Source organism: Osmia bicornis, chromosome 5, assembly GCF_907164935.1.
Source record: "Osmia bicornis bicornis chromosome 5, iOsmBic2.1, whole genome shotgun sequence".
Classification (NCBI taxonomy): Eukaryota; Metazoa; Arthropoda; class Insecta; order Hymenoptera; family Megachilidae; genus Osmia; species Osmia bicornis.
In genome coordinates this window covers 1,107,231-1,130,903 of record NC_060220.1, presented here as the reverse complement: position 1 = coordinate 1,130,903, position 23,673 = coordinate 1,107,231, and the positions used below count along the sequence as shown (strand labels likewise).

The window sequence follows — 23,673 nt, the reverse complement described above, 5'->3', positions numbered from 1 at the left end:
AAATATCTTGTCTTTTTAATCCTATGCGACCCAAATCCCACTGTCTCTATTAAACACGATAGGCTTTGCAACTTCATCGTTCATTAGACACGTGTTTTTCTTTCATTCTGAAAGGAAAGAGCGGATATAAAATCAGGTTTTACGAGTGCACAGGGTTTCCGTTTGCCGCGAGGGTATCGTCTAAACAACCGAAGGAAAATTCATGATCCCCTCGTAATGATCCTAATCCAAAACGGAGGATTTTATTTTTGTGAACGAACCGTAGACACTTGCTGCTCGTTGATTTATGAACAGCGAAGGCTAAATCCGTGTTGTCTGACTTCGGGTTATAAATATAAAAGAAGGGAACGCGACAGAAGTACGATTGAAATGTTTGACGGTTTAGCAGATTGTATTCTTATTCGCGATAAAAACAGTTGGTGAACGAGGAACATTTCGCGCCTTGTTAGATAAGCGTGCTGTTTGTTTCTTCTTGCGGGTGTTGTTTGGCAAACGATCGACATCGCGAGTATATCGTCGGGCAGCTGTATGTGGAAGAAAATAAATATGGGAAACAACAGCTGTGCCTCTGGGTTCGAGAGCGTAATTTCGAGCTACAGCTTGAGTGAAAGTTATTGGTCGCTCAAGGGCGTTGAACAACCCCTCTGCTATTTACTTACTCGCTCTAGGGGAAGCACGAAAGATTGACTTTGAAATGGAAAGGGGTGCCTCTGATTGAGCGCGTTTTCACAATGATACTTTCCGAAAGCAAACTGATAATTGACACTTATTTTGCATAGTAATAATTTTAATTATTACTAATTTTAACAAATAAAATCCGTCAAGTATAATTCAAAAGTGAAATCTTCGATTCCGCCTAGAGGGAAGAAAATTTCCTATTCACCCGTTCAAACAGCAGGTCTTGATTTTTTGCATTTGCCAGGTAGAAAAGCAGAAATAAAACAGATGATGTATCGTAGCGTTAAGCTGAAGAAACACCACTTTGTCATTTCAGCAATTTATCAGGGATAAATAGAAGCACGCCCGTGAAGTTTTTCATACGTGAACCGAAAACAGAACTTTTGTTCCCTGAGCGAGTTACCGAACTATTATAAAACATACGTCATACGAAATAATGATTCTTTTATCACGTTTTGCTTTTTCTCTCCCGTTTCTTTTTTTTCATTCAAACACGTGTAACGTTTGGAAAAATGTTGTTCGTGGTATTTTAGTGACAAAACTAAATCACTGGAATTCAATGATTTGAAAGTTCACAAAATTGCCAATTTTTGATAAAAGGGTAAAACTTGAGAATTAAATAAAGAAGGATATTGCAGTTGTTATTTCAAGGGAATTGGTTCAGCCCGGAGTGTCTCTTAGTTAATTTTAACCGGAAGCTACGCGTACGGTAGACGTGGGATAAGCGAGAGTATGAATTTAGGGAAAAAGGGCAATGGTGGACAAGTTACGAGGAAGGAAATCGGTGAAAATCGTGCTCGTGTGAATCGTAAAACAAGAGAGATTTCGAATAACCATTCAGAAGCAAAATCACACTGGATTTCCTCCGGCTGATTTAACGCATGGATCGTCGCAGTAGAAAAGACCATGTGTAGTCAGACATATTCTTATTAATTAAGCTCTTTTTGAGCTCGAAACTTCTTTTGCAATAAAATCGCAATCACGCCTGCATAACCGTGGTTCGATAGAAACGATGTATCAGGGAAAATAAATATTCATTTACATTTACAAAACCATGAGGCCATTGGAACTCAAAGGATTTCAATAAACGTCCTCTGTGAAGCTCTGATGTTCATTTCCTAGGAGAATTTGGTAAAAATTGAAAATTCCAATCGGTCATAGTTGAAAAGCTATTCTCTGGGATAAAAGATATTTCTTTTCTCGGATCTGCGGTGATTCTCGGGTTTCAAAATCACTATGTTTGACGAACGATCATCGATGTAATCGAATAAACGGCAAATTAAAACCCGGTAATTGGTGCTGTCGATTATTTTAATGCCCGAATGAAACTGGCGACGAGCATAAAACGAGAATAAAATTGAAATTTCGCGAACACGATGCGACAGTTGTTCAGCGTCAAATTACTTCATCAAAATGTTTCGCGATAATCCTTCCAGTTAATCCCGTTGATACGTATTTTAAAAAATTCATAGTTTACCGCACGAAAGTAAAAGAATTTTATCATAAAATATGTGCAAGGTAATTTAACCTGACGATGCATATCTGTTTAATTAAAATTCGAACAATTGATAAATTTATCATTTACAAAACCCCTGGGATATCATTGAATTATTAAAAATCGTGTTTCATGAAATTGTCAATTGCCTCTATTCTCTTGGTGTTGCAAATTTTACAAAAGGGTAGGACCAGAAGGTTTACACAAAAAAAATCGCTGAGAATGTTCGAATATAGAGGGCTCGATTAGAGAAACGCAACTCTGACACGTCAGTTGTTCGATGCTGAAGTGGAACGTTAGGAATGCGAGAGAAACACACCCTGAACGAGAGGGTAGACATCAACTTAAAGCGAACCGTACGCGTCCCATAAAACCCAGACAACTAAACGCTATTCCCATCAAGCTAGCTACCCTGGTTCCTCGATAAAACCGCACATGGGCTGTGGGACCCTTCATGGTCTTCCACCGATACTGTCCAAAGGAGACCTTTTGCTTATCTAACCCTCGTATGTTTCTTAACGCAAAGCTACTCGTGCTGTGATCGATCTCGATTGTACAGTACAGAATGTTGTAAAAATGACAACTTATCACTTTTTATAATTAAAATGAAAATTAAAGCTTTTTACAAATAGTGTACAGACCCTTGTGGATGACAAGAATTCTATTCTCCTAAGAGACAAGTCATCTCCTCTAATACCATAAAAGTGGCAATACAACATGGCCCCTGTAAGTGGCAAGTCATCGTCCCCATCGCCCTGCGAAGATGGTGATACCCAATCTGATACACTTCCATCCCTTAACAATTTCGGAGAAATCAAAACAATTTTGCCATTTATAAGGTGGTACACGAGTGATTCAACGATAAATGTTGCCCCGATAGGGCATCTCCCTAAAAGCTCCCCGAAAATCTCCCACAGAAATGGCACTGTCTTCAACGTTCGCCGCTTGATTCCATCACCACCCTCCTTTTCTGCATTCGTTCCACCAACGAGAAAGCAGAAAAGTTGTGTCGTAACGCAAAAAAAAGAAGAGTATAATACCGTGTTCCGGGAACTCGTAACTCGTCAACGAATCGAAGGGGGCGAAAGACAAGCTGATTAATTCTACTTAAACGCAACGGTGCAACTTTCCTTAGCTTTTCTTTCGATCACGGAAAGTAACGAAAAGTGGGTCGGATGAAAAGAAACTCCTACAAATCTGACAATCCGTGGTTTTCGTTTACCGGACGAGCTTTTTAAAGTGGCCAATAAGGGGTTGGGGTGGCAGAGGGATGGAGAGAAACAAAAAATTCTAGAGATAAGGTAATCCAACAGCAATATATCTCGGCGAAGTTCGGGTTTCCTTGGAAAAAGAAAGAAGAGAAAGTGGGTAAAACCGATGGAAAGGGAGGTCAGAGGATAAATCGTGACGGAAAATGAAATATATAAAACTAAGTACTAAAGTGTACTTTGTAAAATCATTAGGATCAATTTCCTTTACAAAGTCTCAGCTAGAAAACGAGTTGGTTGATTATCTATGCAGAATCTGAAGATACAGAAGGTGTTTTCGCAGGTGTTTTCTCGCGAAAGGTACGAGAAAGCGAGAAGTGGAACGAATCTCAACGATCGTAAGACTGTCTTAAGAATATTGCATGACATAACGAAAAATGCGGTGGATTTCATGGTACTTTCGTTGTTCTCCTCTTCGTTTGAGGATTCCCATGAATTTTTCAGCTCCTTTAGTGTATTCTATTGTCAGACTTATTAGATGATTAAGCTACCTCCAGATGAAATAGCTCAGTTAGGATTGTGGATAACTGATGTACAGAATGGTGCACTGTTACTTTTAGAAAATTGAAAGGAAAGCCTACAATTTTTTCTTTTAAATTACCCTCTATATACTTGTGACACTAGGTTAAGCGAAGACATACTAAAATATTTGTTCAGAATCCTAGGCCAAGGTACTTTATAATACGAAGTTCGCACGGAAAGCAAGTGAATCCAATAAATTTTATAATGCTTCTCCGGCTGGCCTACATATTAGGCTAATGTAAAATTCTGCTCGAGGTCGAGATGTCTAATGATCATGAAATTTCAAGGGTTTATGTAAAATGAAGGCAAACGTAACCGCATACTGCCGTCATTAATTACGACTTTCTACAGATTCTGTCTCGTCGCTGTTCCTCCTCTTTTTTCATCAGAAACAAGCTGCCACGCTCTTGGTATAATTAATTTCGTTAATGAATTAAAAGAGAAATCACCTACGTGACTGATTTTAATTACTCCATTCACACGGGAATGAAAGAAAGTTTCATCGTGGGTGTCATTGATTTTCTGATAAACGAAGAATTACAATAACGACAAAAAAAGGTAATAATTTAAATATTTAAAATTTAACATGGTAAAACGAGGTCGGGCGGTTTCTGTTTGCCGGAACGAGCGTGCACTCTAGGTAAAAGCTGCGTTCAGTTACTGGAAAAGTGACGGTGCTAATGCGATTCAGGTTTAAGCAGTTTCGAGTGCGAAACACTTCGCGCCTAGTTAACTCGAGGTTGCCACGAGGACGTTGATGATCCAGCGAATAAACAGCTCCGCTGAATTTCTAACGAATAGCGCATTCGAGGGAACGTAAGTTATTCTATGCTCTAATAGGAAAAGAAAAACGCAACGAGACATCTGTTTCCGCGTTAAACGCGTTTAACTACGACACAAAGAGACGTAGCATCGATAGAAACGCTTTCAAACGATTACGCTTTCTTGGATCAAGTCCAACGGTACGGTGGTAAACGTATCGACGTCGAAATTCAATTAAGGATAGCACAGATTCCTTTCAGTCCTCCCTAAATGGAATACGAATTCGGCCACGAGCGGTTAACAGACGAAGCGTGCGCGATATCACACTTGAGGTAAATTAATTGCCGAACAAACGATCGGTTCCTCTCGATAGCCAACGATTCCGACACGATTTTACGCTTATCCGCGTACTTGTCCAGCAGATATTCTCACCGAAGCTGATCTGAAATTGAATCCATTTCTATCGATGATCCTCCTTCGAGCTCAATCATTCAGCCACGTAAATCGCGAATATTCAAGAGATTATGTCAATCGAGGATTATCAAAATCATCTAACATAGCAAGTTTTATAGAAACATGCTCTGTTATTTAAAAATCTCTCGATAAGAATGCGATCTATAAGGGTACCTCCTCTGTCGGCTCCTTTAATCGATTAACGCACACAGCTGCACGGATACTAAATTATACGTTTCACGATGATTACTTACACATGTGTTCGCCGAGTGGCCATACTTGCGGTCCGGAATTGACCTCGACGAGGACGGTGGGCGTGCAGATGAGTAGAACGCAAAGGTCGGCCACACTCAGATTCACCAGGAAGATGTTGGTACTGTTCCTCATGTCCTTACCCCGGAATACCACCAATGGCACCTACGCAGATAAGCAAACTATTTACGTAACATTTGTTCCGAAGCGACCGTAGATACAGTTCGTCAAACTGACCATAAGATTGCCCACTATACCGAGGGCCATCACTATTATGCAGACAACCATGGACGTGGTGCGAATGTAAGCTGGCAACATGTAAAGTCCTTTCGTTGAATTCTCAGACTCGATCACTGGAAAAATCAACGTTTAACCTTCGGTCAATTTAACAATTTCTTTTTTTTTTTTTTTTTTTTTTTTGGACCAAGCTTGAAACAACGAAGGCAGGAAAAATCTCAAACAAATACAGCATACGAATGGAGGTGATTCTTTAATTATTTGGAATAGCGTGGAATGAAGCGTAGCGTTGTACCGGATAATCCATCGAGACTGTTGTTCCCAATCACGGTTGCATAGTAGGAGGAATTGAATTCAAGTGACACGCTGGACACGGTGGACAACATTTTTGTCCGGTGTAGGTCCTTGGTCAGGAAGCTTTTCAATCGCGTATCCTTTCGTCGCTGGTGTCGCAACGATGTCACGATACTTGCTTCGCATCAATCGTTCATCGCGTACGTTCTCGCCTCGATTTTTCCAATGTTCCTCGCGCGACGATCTCTGCTACGATACATACACACGGACGCGCACGCGCACCACGTGACACGCGTAAAAAGAAAAAAAGTAAGCGAGTTACATTATTTACAGATCACCGGGTTACAAGTGGCGCGTCATCGGTCATCGGAGTCGATAACTTCTGTTTTTTATGTCGGCAGCTTGACGTTCGAACCGACGCGAATCGGCGGCGAAACTGGGCAAACAGCGGCGAACAGGCGCGCAATCGAACGAGCAAAATCCATGGGGTATCGTTGAAGGAAAAACGCCGGGCCTGTTGAACGAGCGTAGGATGATACGGTTTCCTTTAACTTCCAGGCAACCGTGGCTTTCGTTAACGCGCCGGTATTAAGTGACATTATAAACTGTTTCTTTGCTTCCTTCCAACCACACTTGCAACAACGTTAATCAGTTGTCAACCCAACGGAACACGGGTTTCGTTTTTAAGTCAACACTTTGCTGGATCCTTCGGAATGATGAATTTCAAATTTAATTGATTCGATCCCTTTTGGTCCCCTTTCATCCTTTTCACCCCCCTCTCGACGATTTTTTTTATTTTTCTATCGAATATTCGTGGCTACTTTGTTTAAAAGAAACGCGATAAAAATAAAGAAACGTTTCCAATTTATCATGGATCTATCCACGGGAGACAAACGTTTCCACCCCCGTCTTCATTGCACCGTTCTGCTGTCTATCTTCCATAAGTGCAGTATATAGGTCGGTCGGTTGACATCAATTAACTTTTATGCTATCGAAATCTATTCGAAATCTAATTCTAGCTCCTTTCATCCGATCGTACGTGCCAATTAGATATGAATTGCGTTCACGAAACGACCTACCCTAACCATCTCAACTTTACTAATTTTCGCATCCGAAAATAGTTTCCATGTAACCCGAATAATTAACCTGAATTAACTACAGTTTTATTGAAATTTTCGATTTGAACAGAGAAGGCAGAATAGAATATTTATCATATTAACATCAATGAAACGCTGCGTCTCTAATTAATGTCGAAATTCATTATACCGTTTGCGATGATTGTTTACTTTATACCCCCAGTGGCTCACCCCTTCCGGTTCCGCAAACAAGACGAACGGAAGCTCATTTTCGAACATTTCTCGTCTTTAATTATACCATAATTCTGACACGATTTCAGCCTCTTATGAAAAATTATCTTTACCTGTCGATTCTTGTTGCTCTCGCTTTAGAAGAACAGTATTAATCATTGTCTGTTCTTCTTGATTTTGATTAATGACGAAGCAATTATTCTCTTCAGAGATGTAAAGATAAATAAATGTATCGGTAGTCGGGAATAAATATACCGTTCACGTATTCCATTATTTGTAGACATAGAATTGATTTGTCGACTCTTGGTATCATTATTTTAATAAATAAAGGAATATTTTATTTTCGTCGTATCACTTGGTCATGAAACTTCACCAACTTCTTCTACGCCTGTTTCGTCCTTATACGAATTTTCTTTACACTTTTAGCGCGCCACATCGCGTTCGCGTGTAATTCGTATCGAAATCGGATTTCGAAACACGAAACACGAAACAGGAGCCGGGGAAACACAGGCGAGGACGAGAAATACGAACCGGCCAGATTTCCCAAATAATGACGACCGTCACGAGCAAATAGTACCGGTGAACTGAATGGATATCGCTTGGCCCGCCACGATTCCCGAACGCGTCGCCCTTCGTCGCGCATGCGTGCGCATCTTTTCTTTTCCACCCTTTCGAACGCGTGTTTTCATAACACCCCTGAGATTTTCCTAACCCCTTCAATAATCTCTATTTTTTTTTTGTTTCAAATTTTACCACGCTTTTCACTTTTCAAATAAAATAATTTTAATATAATTTTTTACCAAGCATCGTTGGTTTAATAATAATTTTTCCAATTAATTAAAATATTTTCTTTCAAGAGACTAGAAATTGATGTTTATTAAAAGTGGATTTCCTCGATTCATTTTGGACCGATTGAAAGGAGAATTTAATACGCGAATATTTATGTAGAGGATGGGAAAAGTTTTCTAGATTATTTGGAAATGCCGGAAATGATTGGACATCGGGAGTTCGACTCTAGCCGGCTCTAACGGATCGTTTCGCAAAGTCCAATCGAAAGAAAAACAGCGGAAAGATTTCATTTCGAATGTTATCTTCGATTCAGTCACAAAAGAGCAATTATTTCCTTTCCGATTCTATACTTCTATATAGTTTTTGTTCTGAGAATCTATAATACTCTTTCTCTAATTGAATTTTTTCCTGAATAATCGTCGATATTGAAACTGTTAGAAAATCTTTCAATCAGAGAAATGAAATGAAATTTCAACCAACGAAGCTTATTTATAGTTGAAATCAAAGGGCGAAGTAGCCATCGTAATTCGGGGTTTAATTATTTAAAATTGGTCCCAGTGAAAATTAAAATCACAATCCGGCCCTGGTTGAAACGACAAACGATGAAAGTGTTAAAATTATTCCCCATGTCATCGGTTCCTTTCACTTTATCCGAATATCCCTCTGTTTGCAATCGGTTGAAGTGCAAGAAAGACAAGCCTTCATAGAATCGTATTTCTTTCGACATTTCGAAAGGATCGTCTGTTGTACGATTTGTTACGCGGAGCTGGCGGACGGACTTTGAAAGACGAAGGCAGGAACACGTTAAACGGAATTCCGTATTAGGAATCCAAGCACATTCCATTCGGCTCTCACAATCCACTTTATTCGATCGAAGTGAAACGGTTTGTCAATTTCGCTATTTTCAGCTGGAAATGTCAGCCGATCGTTGTTTAGTCGCTTCGTTTCTTTTATCACGAAATAATTCAACCTCGGACCATATACGAAATTTTTCTTCGTACACTTTCTTTTTGATCCTCTCTGTATTATAATTTTCCTCTGTGACATCGTTATCGAAAGAGACGATCAAAAGAGTATTCGCCAAGGGAGCATCGTAAATCATATTCGAAATCTTGTTTCTCCGAGTTTCTTTGCAAGCAGATTCGTCGTTCGAATGAAAAATAAAATCAAACGCGAAAACACGAGACACTGTCACGCGTGCCGTGAAATTATATTTCATAGTTACGCGAAGCGCATTAGTTCGGAAGTTTACCGAATACAAGTTTCATGCTGCATAGTTGGATAAGTGGATTAGTTCGCTACAATGTGATTAGCCGAACCTGCAATCTTTGCGATATTACGATACAAATTTAATTAACATCCTATTTCACGGAGGTTGAACGGATTAATGGAATAAAATATGAATTTTTGTATAATTTCAATTTCGATCTAATCACCGTTATTGAAAGAACATATAGGTTTCCAATTCCAATCACAGTTCGATCGGTTTCAGATTAACCTAATTACGTAAGAATTTTGTCCATTATTTTGTAACAACATATCGACATCGTCATCTCTCGAGACTTTGGTCAATTGATTTACCGAGGGTGTTTGTTATTCGCTGATTGATACGGGACCCGGAAGAAGCGGTATCAATTCATTTTCACGAATCTTGCGACACGGAATCTCTCGAATATATTGGTCACTTCGAAATTTCTCCGGGGAATCCGGGCCTGTCCCTTGTTTCGCGACCTGGTTAACTGCAATTTACCATTGCCGTCTTCTTAGCAAACAATTTTCACCTGCGCCCACGTGCTCCGTCTCGAGCAACCCATTCCGGAGTTTACAGATCATTTCGCTGACATTTCGAATCCAAGCTCGAATTTTCGAAAAATTAGGCAACCACGTTGCAGCGAGTGAAAATTCTTCGACGAAAGAAAGGCTGTTCTTCGAAACGATTGAACAAGCAAGTACACCTGGAAAGTACGGAAAGAAACGAGGGTTCCGAAATCGTGCCAGTCGGTTGATTTTTGTGCTCGGTGGCACAAATTTTCGACGAGCTGCACTTTCAACGACATTAGCCTGTATTCATACACCCGTGTCCCGTATGACAGGATCATTTGTATCTTGCTCGTCCAAACGAATCGAAGATACGGTTTCTCGACGAAATGTGTATAGGGTATCGTGTAAAACGAGCCGACACGTCGCGTCCCGTCTGCTCGATGAATTAATATAACGAGCCGTAGGGTTTCGTGTGACACGAATCAACGGGATGCAAACATTTAATGGCGAGAGCACGTAATCGAGGGAACAGGGTGTCCTTGTTGCATCGCAAACGCTCGACATCCGGTTAAATTGTAATCGAATAAAGTTCACCGTCTCTCGCTCTTCGCGCTAAGAAGCCTTATAACGCGTTACCCGAAGTGAAAAAGAAAAAAAAAATCGAAATGAAAAAATGATAAAAATATGCTAGCTTGTAAATGACAGGACTGAAGGAGAAAAGTCAAGAATCGTATTTTAAACGAGTACCTGATCGATCAATCTTCCGATTGCCGCTTCACTGAACTCTGATTAATATCTGCAGAAGAAGTTCCGTTTCTCTGAACAGGATGGCTTGTGTCCAACATCTTCATCTCACCGATGTCGCCTTTCAGAACTTGTATTTTATCACTTCAACTCGCTTCCAACGCGTCGACATCTGGAAAAAAAAGGAGAGACAACGATCTTTTAGAACGATACCTACAACGGAACAGATTTATCAAAATCCTCTTCTGTTTCTTCTTTAAGCCTTTTAATTTTAGACTTTTTTCTTCTGATTATTCGATGATACTGAATTCAAGGCTAGAGTATAAAATATTATTAACAAAATATATAAACAATGAGAGAGTGCAAGTTGGATGAAATATCACAGTTATTGAATATAAGCGTGACGAGTTACCAAGGAGTAAAGTTTAATTGGATTTTTCCAAGCTCTCGTGTTTGCAGAGGAAATCGCATCAGAGAGGATTTAGTTCCGTGTCGCCTTAGAAGAAACATCTTTCCTTACGAGTTTACGAAGCTTATAGAATCTTAATTAGCCCCTAAGAACATTGACGTGATTTTCGTTTTCATTGATCACTTGTGACCACCCATGGCAATCAACAGGTTGAGGGTGTTTTCTATCATGCTGTAAGGAAATTTGCAGCTACCCTAGCACCCCTATGAATTCTAAATGAAAAATTTCACAAAAGTGATCTTTTGCGAAAACTTTCTTAGATCTAAAATCGCCTAGTTTTCGGTTCGTTTCACGTCATCGAACTAAGAAACACGTAAATCAGATAAATCAAGATGGAAACATGCATAGAAGGGATCTACGATACGGACGAATCGTTGAAGGATTTACAAAACGTCGGACAGATGTATGGATAAACAGACACGATGCGTCGACGACTCGCGAAACAGTATGGAGATGATGTTTGAGGATTCGAGGAAGACTCGGTTTTAAAAGATTCACTGTTATTGTTGGTCCCGGGCCAAGCTAAGTAATGCCCGGCGTGACGCAAACACATCAACCCTGCCTACGCCATTTGCCTTTTCCTTTCAACCAAATTTTTTGCTTGTTTCAGCTTTTCAATCGTAAACGTATCTACCATGTTGATGGAATTAGTATTCTAGTCTCGTAGACGTTCCCTCTATTTCACGCGATTTCGATGAAACAGCGTTTCTGAAAAATCCGACGAAACTGGATCTTAGAAACTGGCCTCGATGTTTATTTTTAAGCCCTTTGAAATTTCATTAATCAGCCGGCTATTCAGGAATATTCTAACATTTTTCTAGCAATTTTTTTAATATTTCAAATTTATTTTCATTCTTTTGGAGAAATAAGTTTAGAGATACCTTCAAGCGAAATTTGACTTTCCTTTAAATTTCTGTTTTTATTGAAAAGTGTTTTAAAAGTACTAATTTTGTAAATATTTGCGAGTGGCGCCAGCTAACGAGAAGTCTGCGAGCGAATATTGTCCCCTGATTCCTACTGCCACCTGCTTTGCCTTCCAATAAATCTATTCTTATCGAATCTTATGCAAATAAGTTTCAAATTTATTCTCAAACTAATAAATATTCTAATAGAGAAGAAAAAAAACATGAGAAGGCGTACTGGTTCCGCTTAATTAGAATAAAAATACACTTAGATTAAATAAAAATATAAAGTAAAATATTACTGCCATCAAAGTGATCGAGAATTTCATCGTCGAACGTAAAAGTTAATCTCTGGCAAAACAAATTTCGCAGAATCAATTTCGCGAATTAAATTCCCATCTTCAGAAATCTCTTCTGTTACAACATTCTATCTAGCTGCACGGTAAAATTCAATTTCATGTTACATCGCGTTCGCATATTTCACTTTGTTGCTTAACCAAACGCTACTTGAGAAACTACAACAACGACACATCTCGTCTTACGTAAATAAATAAATCTCTTATTCCTGAGGGATTTCAGTTAAGAAGCATGCACAGACACAGAGACACGCGTTGCAAGCATACATAATAGAAGGAAAAAGAATTCAAGGTGAAATATAAGTAATCATCTTCGCAAGGTGTTCGATACTGCACTTATACAGCGTATCGTGGAATCATAAAAATGCTTGAAACGTGTGAACCTACATTAACTAACTCATCTTGTGTAGCAATTAAACGATTATCAATTAGAAAAAAAAACGATTTCATGATTGCGCGACTGAGAAAAAGATGATCTCAGATGCAACAAATAAATTTTTCATCGAATGGAGATACCATAATCTTCCCCAGGAAGAATGATGTCCCGCATTCTCACCCTTCTTCGAGGGCGTCCGCGGAGAGAATGACGCTCCAGCGAAGAGGGCCCCATATTATATAGGCATGTGGCGGACCGATATTTGCCTTTACGCGAGAAAATTGGAATTTATATTTACTTTGTTATTCGTACGTTTCAGTTATATATTAAATTTTATGATATTTAATAATTAAAAGCTGTACTATTTTAAAAAAAAATATGAATTTATTAATATAATACTTTGAAGAAAAATTAAATGAAATCCGCCCAGGAACAATGAAACGTCTAATTTTCTTCGTAAGAAAATGAAAGAAAAAGGAAACCTCATAGCGAAGAAAGATAATATCGCAATGTTTTCAATTAACCGTTTCCTTTTTCTCGATTGCACCACTGGCAGCAAAATACCCTGTGCATGAACATTCAATTTTCCCTGGCAACGTGTCATTAAATATTCCTCTCCTACCATGGCTAACATTACATATCCCGTTACCCGCGTTACGCTTCAGAAAGCGATTCACGTCGCCACGTGAGGGAAGAAAAAGAAAAAATGATAAAACGCACAACTGATACCCGCCTTCTTCAGTGTCGATATATGTACAAAGAAACCAAAGGTAAATGAAAAACATTGAAAAAATGGCTTAGGCTTGCGATATGATGAAACGATCAGCTTTGATTGCGTAGATAATAAAGGAAGTGCGTGCATACCTTCCTATTCACCGTTAAATAAGCTGAACTTGTTTATTATCGGTTTACGAAGGATTTACGATTTCTTCTGTACTTGCGTTTGCAAGTATGATTTCAATGACTGCCGATCAAAGTTTTTGTTTCATACTCTTAACACTCTGATACGCGAAGATTGAAGGCAAAAGGATTTATAAATCCTGATAAATCTGGACAGTCCATCTTTGACCTGACAATAGACGTTTCGAAAGTCGATCCACCGTTTGATCTGTGATCCCCACTTTCCCTGCCGATAGCAAACCGCAACATTTTCTTGCGGATGATGCATTCTAATCAGTCGTGGTTGCAGTTATGCAAGGGTAAGGTTGTGCAACCAAGGATTTGCAGTCTAGTATGCTAACGAGCTTACCACTCGATTAAGAGAGGTTCTCACCGTACCAAAAATTCAACCTCAAGGAACCACACTTCCTTCTACTTTTGAATCTTCTTCAAATTCAAATTCAAATCCATGACTACACTTTCGATCCCTATCGATTTTCTCAAGCATTGATTTCATTATCATAAATTGGATTTATTATAAAAATCAATTGACCATATATTGATCGAGAGAGCGATATGAAATGGAAAAGAATGAAATAAACGAAGGAAAGATAGTGGATCGTCGGGGAAGAATGGCGGACAAGGTCGTCTTGAGAACGCCTGACAGCGCGCGTTCATCGGAGCCTAAAACCGTAGAAATTCGCCTAATACATGTCGCATTGGCTTCCTTATAAAGCTTCCGATTTTCACTACCAAGGTCCGTAGATCGAGGGGAAGCTTCGTCGGGCACCTTTGCACGTCTTCGTGGTCGCACGAGAGCTCAGCGCGTTCTACGCGATTCCGCGACGCGTTCTCGCGAAAGTTTAGTGCAATACTTTAGGAACACTGGAGGAGAGATAACGATAGGGAGGATAGAAGACGAAACGACGTCAAGTGAGGAAAGATTAACCCGGTGCAGCTGTTTAATTATTCGACATAATTGAAGAAATTTGGTGGATATAACGAAGGAATGCGCTAGAAAGAAGGATAGGGAAGAATCGAAGGACAATGGATCATACGAGATGGTTCCTGGTGCTGTTGGGCATAATTTGCGCTTGTACTTGCGGCGTAAAAACGGAATGCGGAAATCACGCGCAGATCTCGTTGCTAACTAGCATTCACGACGATCCGTCCTGCAGGAAACTGTCTGCCAGGGGCGTGCTACTTTACGAAGCTGCCAAGTTGCTCGCTGAACTACACAATAACAAGTCTGCCGGCTATGACATCGGTAAACTAGACATTTTGTCATCTTTAACCGTGTATTTCCCTCCGTCAACTATTCCTCGTAGTACGCTCCCCTACAGATACCAATAATCGGTCCGGAAGGTCGGCGACGCACGGTACGGTTCTCGACAAAATTTGACCTACTTTAAACACCCCTACTGCAATTCATGAAACATGCTAATTATCCAACACTGAATACGACATAAAATACAAATAAATAAAATCGACGTGGTAAAAACGGCGTAGCAAAACGAGGGAAGCAAAAAATGAAAAAGAAACGGTGTCAAGGAAACATTCCAGTTTCCTAGTAGATCAGAGTCTATAGCGTGTAACAAGTTGGAGGTTGATTGCAGCGTTCGAACAATAGATTTCAATTAGTTAAATAAAAATTTGGATTTCTCGTGAAAATGAATAATAGAACGTTATTTTTTCGCACCTATTTCTTTTTCCAGAACTAACTGTTGTGGATACGTGCGGTAGTATAGCTGGTGCTTTGAAGGCAGCAATGAAGGCTCTCGTGGGGGCGGACACAAACTGCTTGCAGCCGCCTCATTATTTAGGTAAATCTACCATTAAGATCATCGATCGTAGGATTTTCCCAAGTGAAATTAAACGGGAAACGTTCGCGATAAACGCTAGAAACTCACAACGACGAACATTATTCGTACTATTCAGGAATTATCGGGCCGGATACTGCTACAAATGCGGAAGCCGTACACAAGATAACGTCGGTGCTGAAAGTGCCTCATATCGTGAGACGAGCATCGAATTCCCCTTATCTTCATCATCTGGCAAAAGAATCTGATTCTTATTTGGTCCAGGTAAATAATTGTTAAAAAAATAAATAAATGAATAAATGAATTGCATATGAATGATCTGATCAGTGTCTATGTTAATTTAGTGATAGCTTTTATTGGGTAATAATCGCGGCGACAGACATGAGTCTATTATAGACATGAGTAGTAAATTAATTACAGAGTATCGTGATCGAGGTAGGAGAGCTCGTTCGATTAATACGAACGATGAACATATCAATTACACGTGTTCGTTTCAAGTCGAATTCCACCGTAAAATGGAATGCAGTATTTTCTATTCGAATTCAAAGAATTTTTAGCGAAGATATCGTTACATAATTTGAAATGTTTCGATTTTGCAAATTGATTAACGTCAAACTATCGATGCTAAAATAGAAAAGACGAATTTCTGCGCTGTCAATTAACGATTTTCTGTATCAGGGAACGACAAAGGTCATAGAGGAACTGAAGTGGAAATCGTTCACACTGGTGGTGAACGCCGACGAGGATGGCGAGGACGACGCTCAAAACATCGCGAAAAAACTAACAATGGCTGCTATTCAGAAGGGTCTTTGTGTTTTGGTGTACGACGGTGATCAAGACGGTACGATCATTTACCGACTCTTTCTTCTGCCTATTGTTCTCGAACTTTTATCATTAAGCTTTTTACACCCCCTAGCCGAGACGTCATTAACATTTCTAAGGGAATTAATTATAGAAATTTACGAATTCCGATCTCTAGAGAAGGGAATATTTCATTTACAGATTTGACAACGCACATAGTGCACATTGGAACACCGGAAGACGGGTTCTTCAGCAAACCCATCAATTCTACTGTTTTAGTTGTCAGCGAAGGACACCTCGAGGGGCACCTAAACCATGTCAATTCCACCAATAGTATACTACTTCTGGAAGACTCTAGGTAACTATCATTTTATCATTCATTTTATTATTATTAAATAGCGATGTTTATTACTACTAAACTCCAGCGTTATTAATAATTGCCAATCCGACAACTCTACATCCCACAATTAGATACTTGACACCAATAAAGACCATTTAACGATTCGTAATCAATGCATATTTGTACAATTATTATTGCTCGACGGATCATCGTGATCCGAGACAAATAAATTATGTTCCCCCTTGTAGTTTTTCTACGCTACCTTTCCTTTCCCAAGCTTTTTTGCAGTTCGTATTTCGCACCCTTTGCATAGGATACGGTAATTGCAAGGTTTCCAACTTTTCGTCCTTTTCGTCCTTTCACGTCGATACTTGCGGCGCTAGATCTCTCATTTCGAACCTGAATGATTCTTTTCGACCCTCGTCCCTTTTCCGTCCCTTTTCCGTCCCTAATGCTCAGAAATACTCCATGACTTTCATGTTTTCGAATTACATAACTCGGGGTAAAGGGTGGGCAGAATTTATTTTCAAAGATATTCAGGACCCTTAAAAAACTCGCTTAAAAAATATTTACCCATTAATAAGCTGCTAGTTAAAATAACTGTGCTGATTGAAAAACCAAAGTGCCGTCTATTAACGTCAACGAGTGACTCAGGAGGCGCACAAAAGCAGACATTTTTCTCATAGTTGTTGTGTAAACTTCACCAGTTTTACCGTTCAACGTAATTACGTCCATAAATATTAGAATGAATAATTAGAAACGAATCGAACGGACTCGGGTGAATCATGATTTTTCTGCCGTAACGAAACGGGGCTGATCCTTTTCTTTTTTTAGAAATAAGTATACACAGGTACGCGTAGGAATGAGAAACAAAATGGCGGGTAATCGATGTTTCTTGGCTTTTTAGATGTTTAGTCAAGGCTGATTCTAGTAATTGTGTATTTAAAAAATTCATTGCTGAAAGGGTTAAATTTGAATTGATTTATACTCACGCGGACATATCGACGAACTATTGTCGCTTTCCATAAAAAACTTGTCTCAACGAGCGAGAATGCCTTGCTATTTCTGGCTCAGGATTCTACCGATCACATTTACATACGTGCAGAAAGAATTGCGTCAGGGTTGACACATTTAAATGAAACATAGCCATTAATTCTAATCGTGCAATTAATTGTACGCGTAATATAACCCAGTGTACACGCGTGATAAGAAAGTTCATTATGTATCCAGTAAAAAATTTCCAAGTTTTATCTTGCATATCTTGACAAGTCTAGACAGTCGTTTGCATAACCGCATAACTACTTTTGTTTATAAAAATAATATTCAAAACGCTGATAACCAATTTACATCGTAAATCGATTTCCTTCTATACTTAGCGCATTCCTAACGTATAACAAAGTTTTTATTAAGAATCGTTATAATTGCAAATTATTTTAAATGTTACCCGAGCGTTAGTTACTCGAATCAGACGTCTATTCTATCGTCTCGAAACGAATGAAACTAAAAGCGCGAGCCTTCGAATGAAATTCACACCCTCCGCATGGGGATGAATCTTAAATTTTCATCAAAATACTTCCTTTGTTTTCCTTAAAAGGATCCCCTGTATTTTCCTAGAATAATTGCAGGATTCTCAGCCCTTTGTGCTCCAAATCTCTACCGTATCTCTCGAAAGGTTCTCCACGGTAAATAAATAATTATTAATTTCGTTTGTATCAGGAATGAATTCGCCGGATTAGAAACGAGGGTGGAAAAATCGAAATGGTGGTCGAACAAAGACAATGGGAGATTCGACAGCGAGGAATTGAGGGACGTAAGATGGCTCGAGGACGCGATAAAAGTGTACGCGAAAGCGTTAGACACGCTGTGGTGAGCATCGCTAATTTTCTTGCACAATTTTATTGGAACCAAGTTAAGTGTACATAGTTACAATAAAATTACACATGGCTAATATATGATTCAAGTGGCCGCAAAACCTTTCATAGGTTGTCTTATAAATTACAGTTAATACGGGACTTATTTTATTAGTTTCCAGTTTCGCAAAGGTCTCCATAGGTGCATAACTTATTTATATTTTTCTAAATTTCTTCTCTCACGCAATCTATCGAATAGTCTTTGTATTATAACAGAAAATATATTTACTTTCAATTAGCAAAAAGAAGAAATGCAAAAATCAGGTAAACCCCGTTGACTGGAACAACGTGTTAACGAACGTCTTGGCCGATCAGGCGAAAGAATCGCAATCGGTACCCTCGTCTCTCGAACTGTCGATGAAAGTAAAGGCAGCCGACCTACAAACTCTTGGGAGCATCGTTGTCAACAAGAATAAAGTGAAGTTGCATTGGGGTAACGAGGATGACGATGACGACGACGATAAGGACGGCGACGACGACGACGACGACGACGACGATGACGACGACGAGGACGACGACGATGATGACGATGGCGAAATGCCGAGTATGTTCAAGAAATTAATTACCAAAGAAAAAGGTACGAAGACAGGTTGCGCGACTACACCTAAACAGATTAAGTTATTACACGATGACGACGACGACGACGACGACGAAGCTACTCGAGTTCTTGTTTCCGAAATGGACGACAGCGATTGGTGGACGGTGGTCAGTAGATTGGAGACGATTTACAATAAAAAAAAGTTTCAAAGAGAAATTGAGGAAAAATGATTTTTCAGGTAGGTACAGTGAGCGGGGTCGGGGTGGCCATGTTCGTCGTCGGCATCCTGGCTGTGTACGTGGTGTACACGAACATAAGGGGTCCTGTACCACCGAAAAACGCTCGTATCGAAAGGGATACCAGCTTGAGAAGGGTGGGTAGCGACCGCGAAACACCCGTTCGTGCGCAGAGGCAACCCCGTACCTTGCAGAGGATGGACAGCAACAGAAGCATCAGAAGTACCATTTCCGAGAAGAGCGTCTGACCCCGATTTCGATACGTGCTACGCTTTTATAATGAAACGATTCGAGCGAGTCGCCGCCGCTTACTCGAAATTAGTCGCGAAATAACGTGGCTCGCGCTGAAAGTTTTGCGAATTCGCTTTATAGGCCAGCGAGCAGACTTACGGCTACGATTCTCAAGACTTTCGGAGTGCCAATTGTTTTTCAGTCTAGCTCTCGATCTAGTTATTATTTTTAGTTGGAATTTCTTAATTATGTTCAGCGACCGCTTGGGTTCGTTTCGGTTCGATCAAGATACGCGGAATTGCGACGAACCGTGGGTAACGGTCGTCAATCTTTTCAGCAAATTTTGATCATTTAGAAACGAAACACGAATCAGTTAATAAATTATCACGCGTCGAGGCATTGAAGTCTTGAGATATCAATGACGGAACATAGTTCTGAATCTAACGAAACGCTTAGAAGGATTTATCGTTATTGATTTCGCGAGAAGTTGATGTATCATTCATGTGTTAAATATATACAGCTCACCGAGCTAAGACTAAGAGTAATTCTTCCTATGGATGCGTTGCACGTGTGTACGGTAACTTATTTATCAAATAAATTCAATAAAGTTTATTCAAACGAAGGTGTTACGCCTGATGTCACGACACTCGACAAACGCTACCGGGCTCTGATTGATTGTACACGATTAATCACATGCAAACGATGTATCGAACCTACCTTAACCTTCGTTACCTTGGCTATTCGATCGGAGGGAAAAAGGAACCCTAATAAAATGATAAATACCAGGTGTAAAGTAGAAAATGAGGACGATGAGATCGACCTTGGCGTTTCTTTTTCATTTCGCGAGCTTATCGGTCACGAAACGAGACGTCAAAGTGACACTTCCGGCACGTCGGAAGCCTGCACCGTCGGGCTAAAGTTGCCGCGGATGTGATAAATTAAGATTGTAAAATAGGGTTATGCCCGACGAAGAGGAGACCGACAGATACCAACTATTGTTCTCACCACTTGACCTAATCAGACGTTCAATCAAAGTTGCGTAACACGCAAAATACTCGTCCAACGATGATCGCCTGTTGTAATCAAAACAATAGGGTTGACGCGCAATTAACTGCCTTTCAAGCCAATCAAAATCACCGAATATTTCTCATCGGCTGATATTGCAACAACAAGAAAATGAATTTTCTATTCGTTCTTCTTGAACGATTCTTTCCAAACACTTGATATATAATACTTGGAAATGTTCTATTGGCTATTGGTTTACACTATCTCTTACACGTGCAATCATTTGTTCCGCTTATTTGTTGGGAATTGCAAAATGAGCAGTCTTGCTACATTTCAATCGTATGAAATCGAGTGTATGCCTTTATTAAACACCTTGGAAAAGATAGTTTGATTCGCGACTCGCGTTTCAATTACATATTTCCTTTAAGATTCTGATCATTTTCCTTATCACCAGCCGAGCATTTCGCGCGTCAGTCGCATTCGAAGAAAGTGGGAATTCCGATGCATACGCGCGTTGCTTTCCTGCTTCCGTTCATGGGACGTATTCTCCGTTAACGTCATCTTCCCACGACATGCATCTAGGATTTCAGAGGTCGTTGCCTGGCTGCTGATCCAGCGTACTCGAAGAAAGACGAGGAACGATCGATACGGATTTCTGATTTCATTTCATTGATCTTTCATAGATCATAGATTACATCGCGGCGAAAGGGTTCAGAGTTTGAAGGATTCCAATCGGTGAATAACGCTTAATGCAATCAATTGATCTACTTATTAATTACATGTAACGAGATCGTGCCGAACGCCTCTTATATCCATCGTCATAGAATTTCTAACGTTGATTAATTTTTTACCCCTTCCCGTTGTTGATCTCATTGTTGATCACGCAACAATATTTCCTACGTATCGTTACGATCTATTTGCATCGTATCTTGATCGGCTATTATAACAAAGTTGCATAGTTGAATATAAAACTACGCGTTAGCTGACGTAGTTTTTTTTTTTTTTATAAATTAATTCATCCACGAGTTATTTCGAAAATTTCTATAGATAGAAATTTAACGAGAAAATTTAACATTTTGCGATAAGTCTAATCGTTAGTGGAATTCCCAGTTCACGATTCACCCGCGACGCCACGAGGAAAACGTTATCCTTTTTTTCCTGGAATTTCTGCCAGCTTCGTTTTCTAAAAATGAAACACGTTCTATTCAAAGATGCGAATCTACTCGTTCATCGCATTTGCATATCGAGTTGCGTAGGCTAATTGTTGCGCGTTACGCGGATAGCCGTTACTTTGCGATTCCTTCACTCTTGACGCCTCTATGACTATTCAGGTCGTTATTTTTAATTATCCTTACCGTGTAATCCTCGCCTTGGTCGGTGAAACATTTCGAGTAACGCGTCGAAAGAAGACGAGGAAATTGGATCGTTTTTTCATCGTGTTAACTTACCCATTGCCTTATTACACCATCACTGATGTATTAATTATGAAAATTTATTCGTTTACCGTTAAACCTTTCACCACGTATAACTTTGTTAAGCGTAACGGTTTAACGGCCGTGAGCCGTGTAATTTTGTTGTCTTTTTGTATGCGTTATAAATGGAAAATGCTCGATACAGACGTATTTGTCGCAATAAATCAATTATAGAATGTAGAAATATTTCGATTATAAAAGTTTGAACGCAAGTAAGTATTTGGAGAGATAAGGAACGGTAAAGGAAGAAGAAAAAAAAAGAAGCGGAAAATAATAATTAGCGTAGATGAAGATCTCGAGTTAACGCGCACACGTCGCTCGCGACGATTATCCAATTATCCACCGTTAGCTAAGGCGCAACGCCTTACCGATCGGTTTTATGTATTCCGATAAGACCGGCACGCGTAAATCACACCGCGACCACGCTATTCATCCTGAATCGATCTAATTGAAGCTCGATCGATACACTGTATGTACACACATACACGCGGCAACCTTGAATTTATAAACAAAGTCCCTGAGATAGATACCTGGTTGCGCGAATCAAAGTCGTTTCCACGGTTTTCCCTTTTTTTTCGCCGTTTCATCGAACCTCGTATTGCGATCCATATATTCGATTCGCGATCGTTTTTTGACTGCAAAATAGCTCACATAAGAGGAAATAAGGTGTTTTGCCTGACGAAAAACAATTCTGACAATTCGAAGGGGGAAAAAATGGAATGAACAAACGCGATACGTCATGAAAGTTGCATGTATGGAGAAATAATAACGAGGTGTTTCCCGTCTCGATCTGGAACTTCCAACTGAGTGTTTCATTAGTTAAACAAACGAAAGTACTTTGGATACTTTGAGTCATACGAGATCCCTAGAAAAGTTAACTGAGTTAACAACTTTGTGACAAGCTGCCTTGTTAATTTGAAATTCCAAACTCGGTGACAAAGTTGCTACGCTTAGAAGGTGAAGCATACTTCGTGAAAATTGTAAGAGAATAAAAAAGATAGGATTAATTTGAAAGTATCGATAAATCACGAGCGAATCCGTGATTACAAGTAGCATCGTTGGGTAATGAACAATGAATCACGTGTAATGATTAAAGAACATTAACAATGTTGTGCGTCGTTTCACCTCGCCTTGAAATTACGCAACAAACGATATTTAATAAATAAATCTCCTTGGATCCCCTTTGGATCCGCCAGAACCGTAATTTACCGTAGCAAAACGATATCCACGGTGTACGGTGATCATCTCGAGGCTTCGTCACAAAATTCTACAGTCTGTTACAAGCTCGGTGAAACTACAAAGTGAAATAATTTTACGATCCACTGGTTTCCTTGAGGTTCGCGATAAAATTACGTAAGGCCGTGTAATTAAAACATTATCCAAGCATGTATCAACTAATCTATCGATTTGTCAATTTCGTAATTACCTACATGAAATTTTCGATCAATGATACCAGAAAAATTGTTGAGAAATTGAAGAAAATAATGTGAAATTTCAAGCTGATATTCGTAACGATATTCTAAGTTGAGAATCGCTGACCCAACGTTAACCTTCACCGATCGAGTCATTAAATTTCACTTCTCCCGATCCTTGCGTATCCTGTTCTACCTCAAATTAAATCAACAACATTTTTCTACTCCGCAATCTTTGTTTACAAAATAAATCAAAATTCCAGACCTCATCCCTCCAGATTCCAGATTCATCCCTCCCCATAGAAGACCTGAAAAAAGGGATGTAGTTCAACGATCACCCTTGAACCTTCTCATAAAAAAGGTG

At 39.6% G+C, this 23,673-nt stretch overlaps 2 protein-coding genes across 10 annotated transcripts in view; one reads left to right on the top strand and one right to left on the bottom strand.

Annotated features, from left to right (window-relative positions):
• Positions 1-23,673, bottom strand: part of LOC114882755 (growth hormone secretagogue receptor type 1) — a 56,298-nt gene that overhangs the window by 17,026 nt on the left and 15,599 nt on the right. For 4 of the 9 annotated variants that reach the window (XM_029199750.2, XM_029199751.2, XM_029199749.2 and 1 more), the window contains 3 exons: positions 10,566-10,734; positions 5,668-5,783; positions 5,433-5,595 (listed from right to left, as the gene is read on the bottom strand). In XM_029199750.2, coding sequence (XP_029055583.1) covers positions 5,433-5,595; positions 5,668-5,748 — 244 coding nt within the window. In that variant the 5' untranslated portion in view covers positions 5,749-5,783; positions 10,566-10,734. The other 5 variants (XR_003790477.2, XM_029199747.2, XM_029199755.2 and 2 more) reach the window with 3 other exon arrangements.
• LOC114882754 lies at positions 14,292-19,953 on the top strand. The gene is made up of 8 exons (XM_029199743.2): positions 14,292-14,811; positions 15,260-15,367; positions 15,483-15,628; positions 16,043-16,205; positions 16,367-16,523; positions 18,222-18,371; positions 18,655-19,120; positions 19,192-19,953. The coding sequence occupies exons 1-8, from the start codon at positions 14,592-14,594 to the stop codon at positions 19,435-19,437; spliced, it is 1,656 nt and encodes a 551-aa protein (XP_029055576.1). The 5' UTR covers positions 14,292-14,591; the 3' UTR covers positions 19,438-19,953.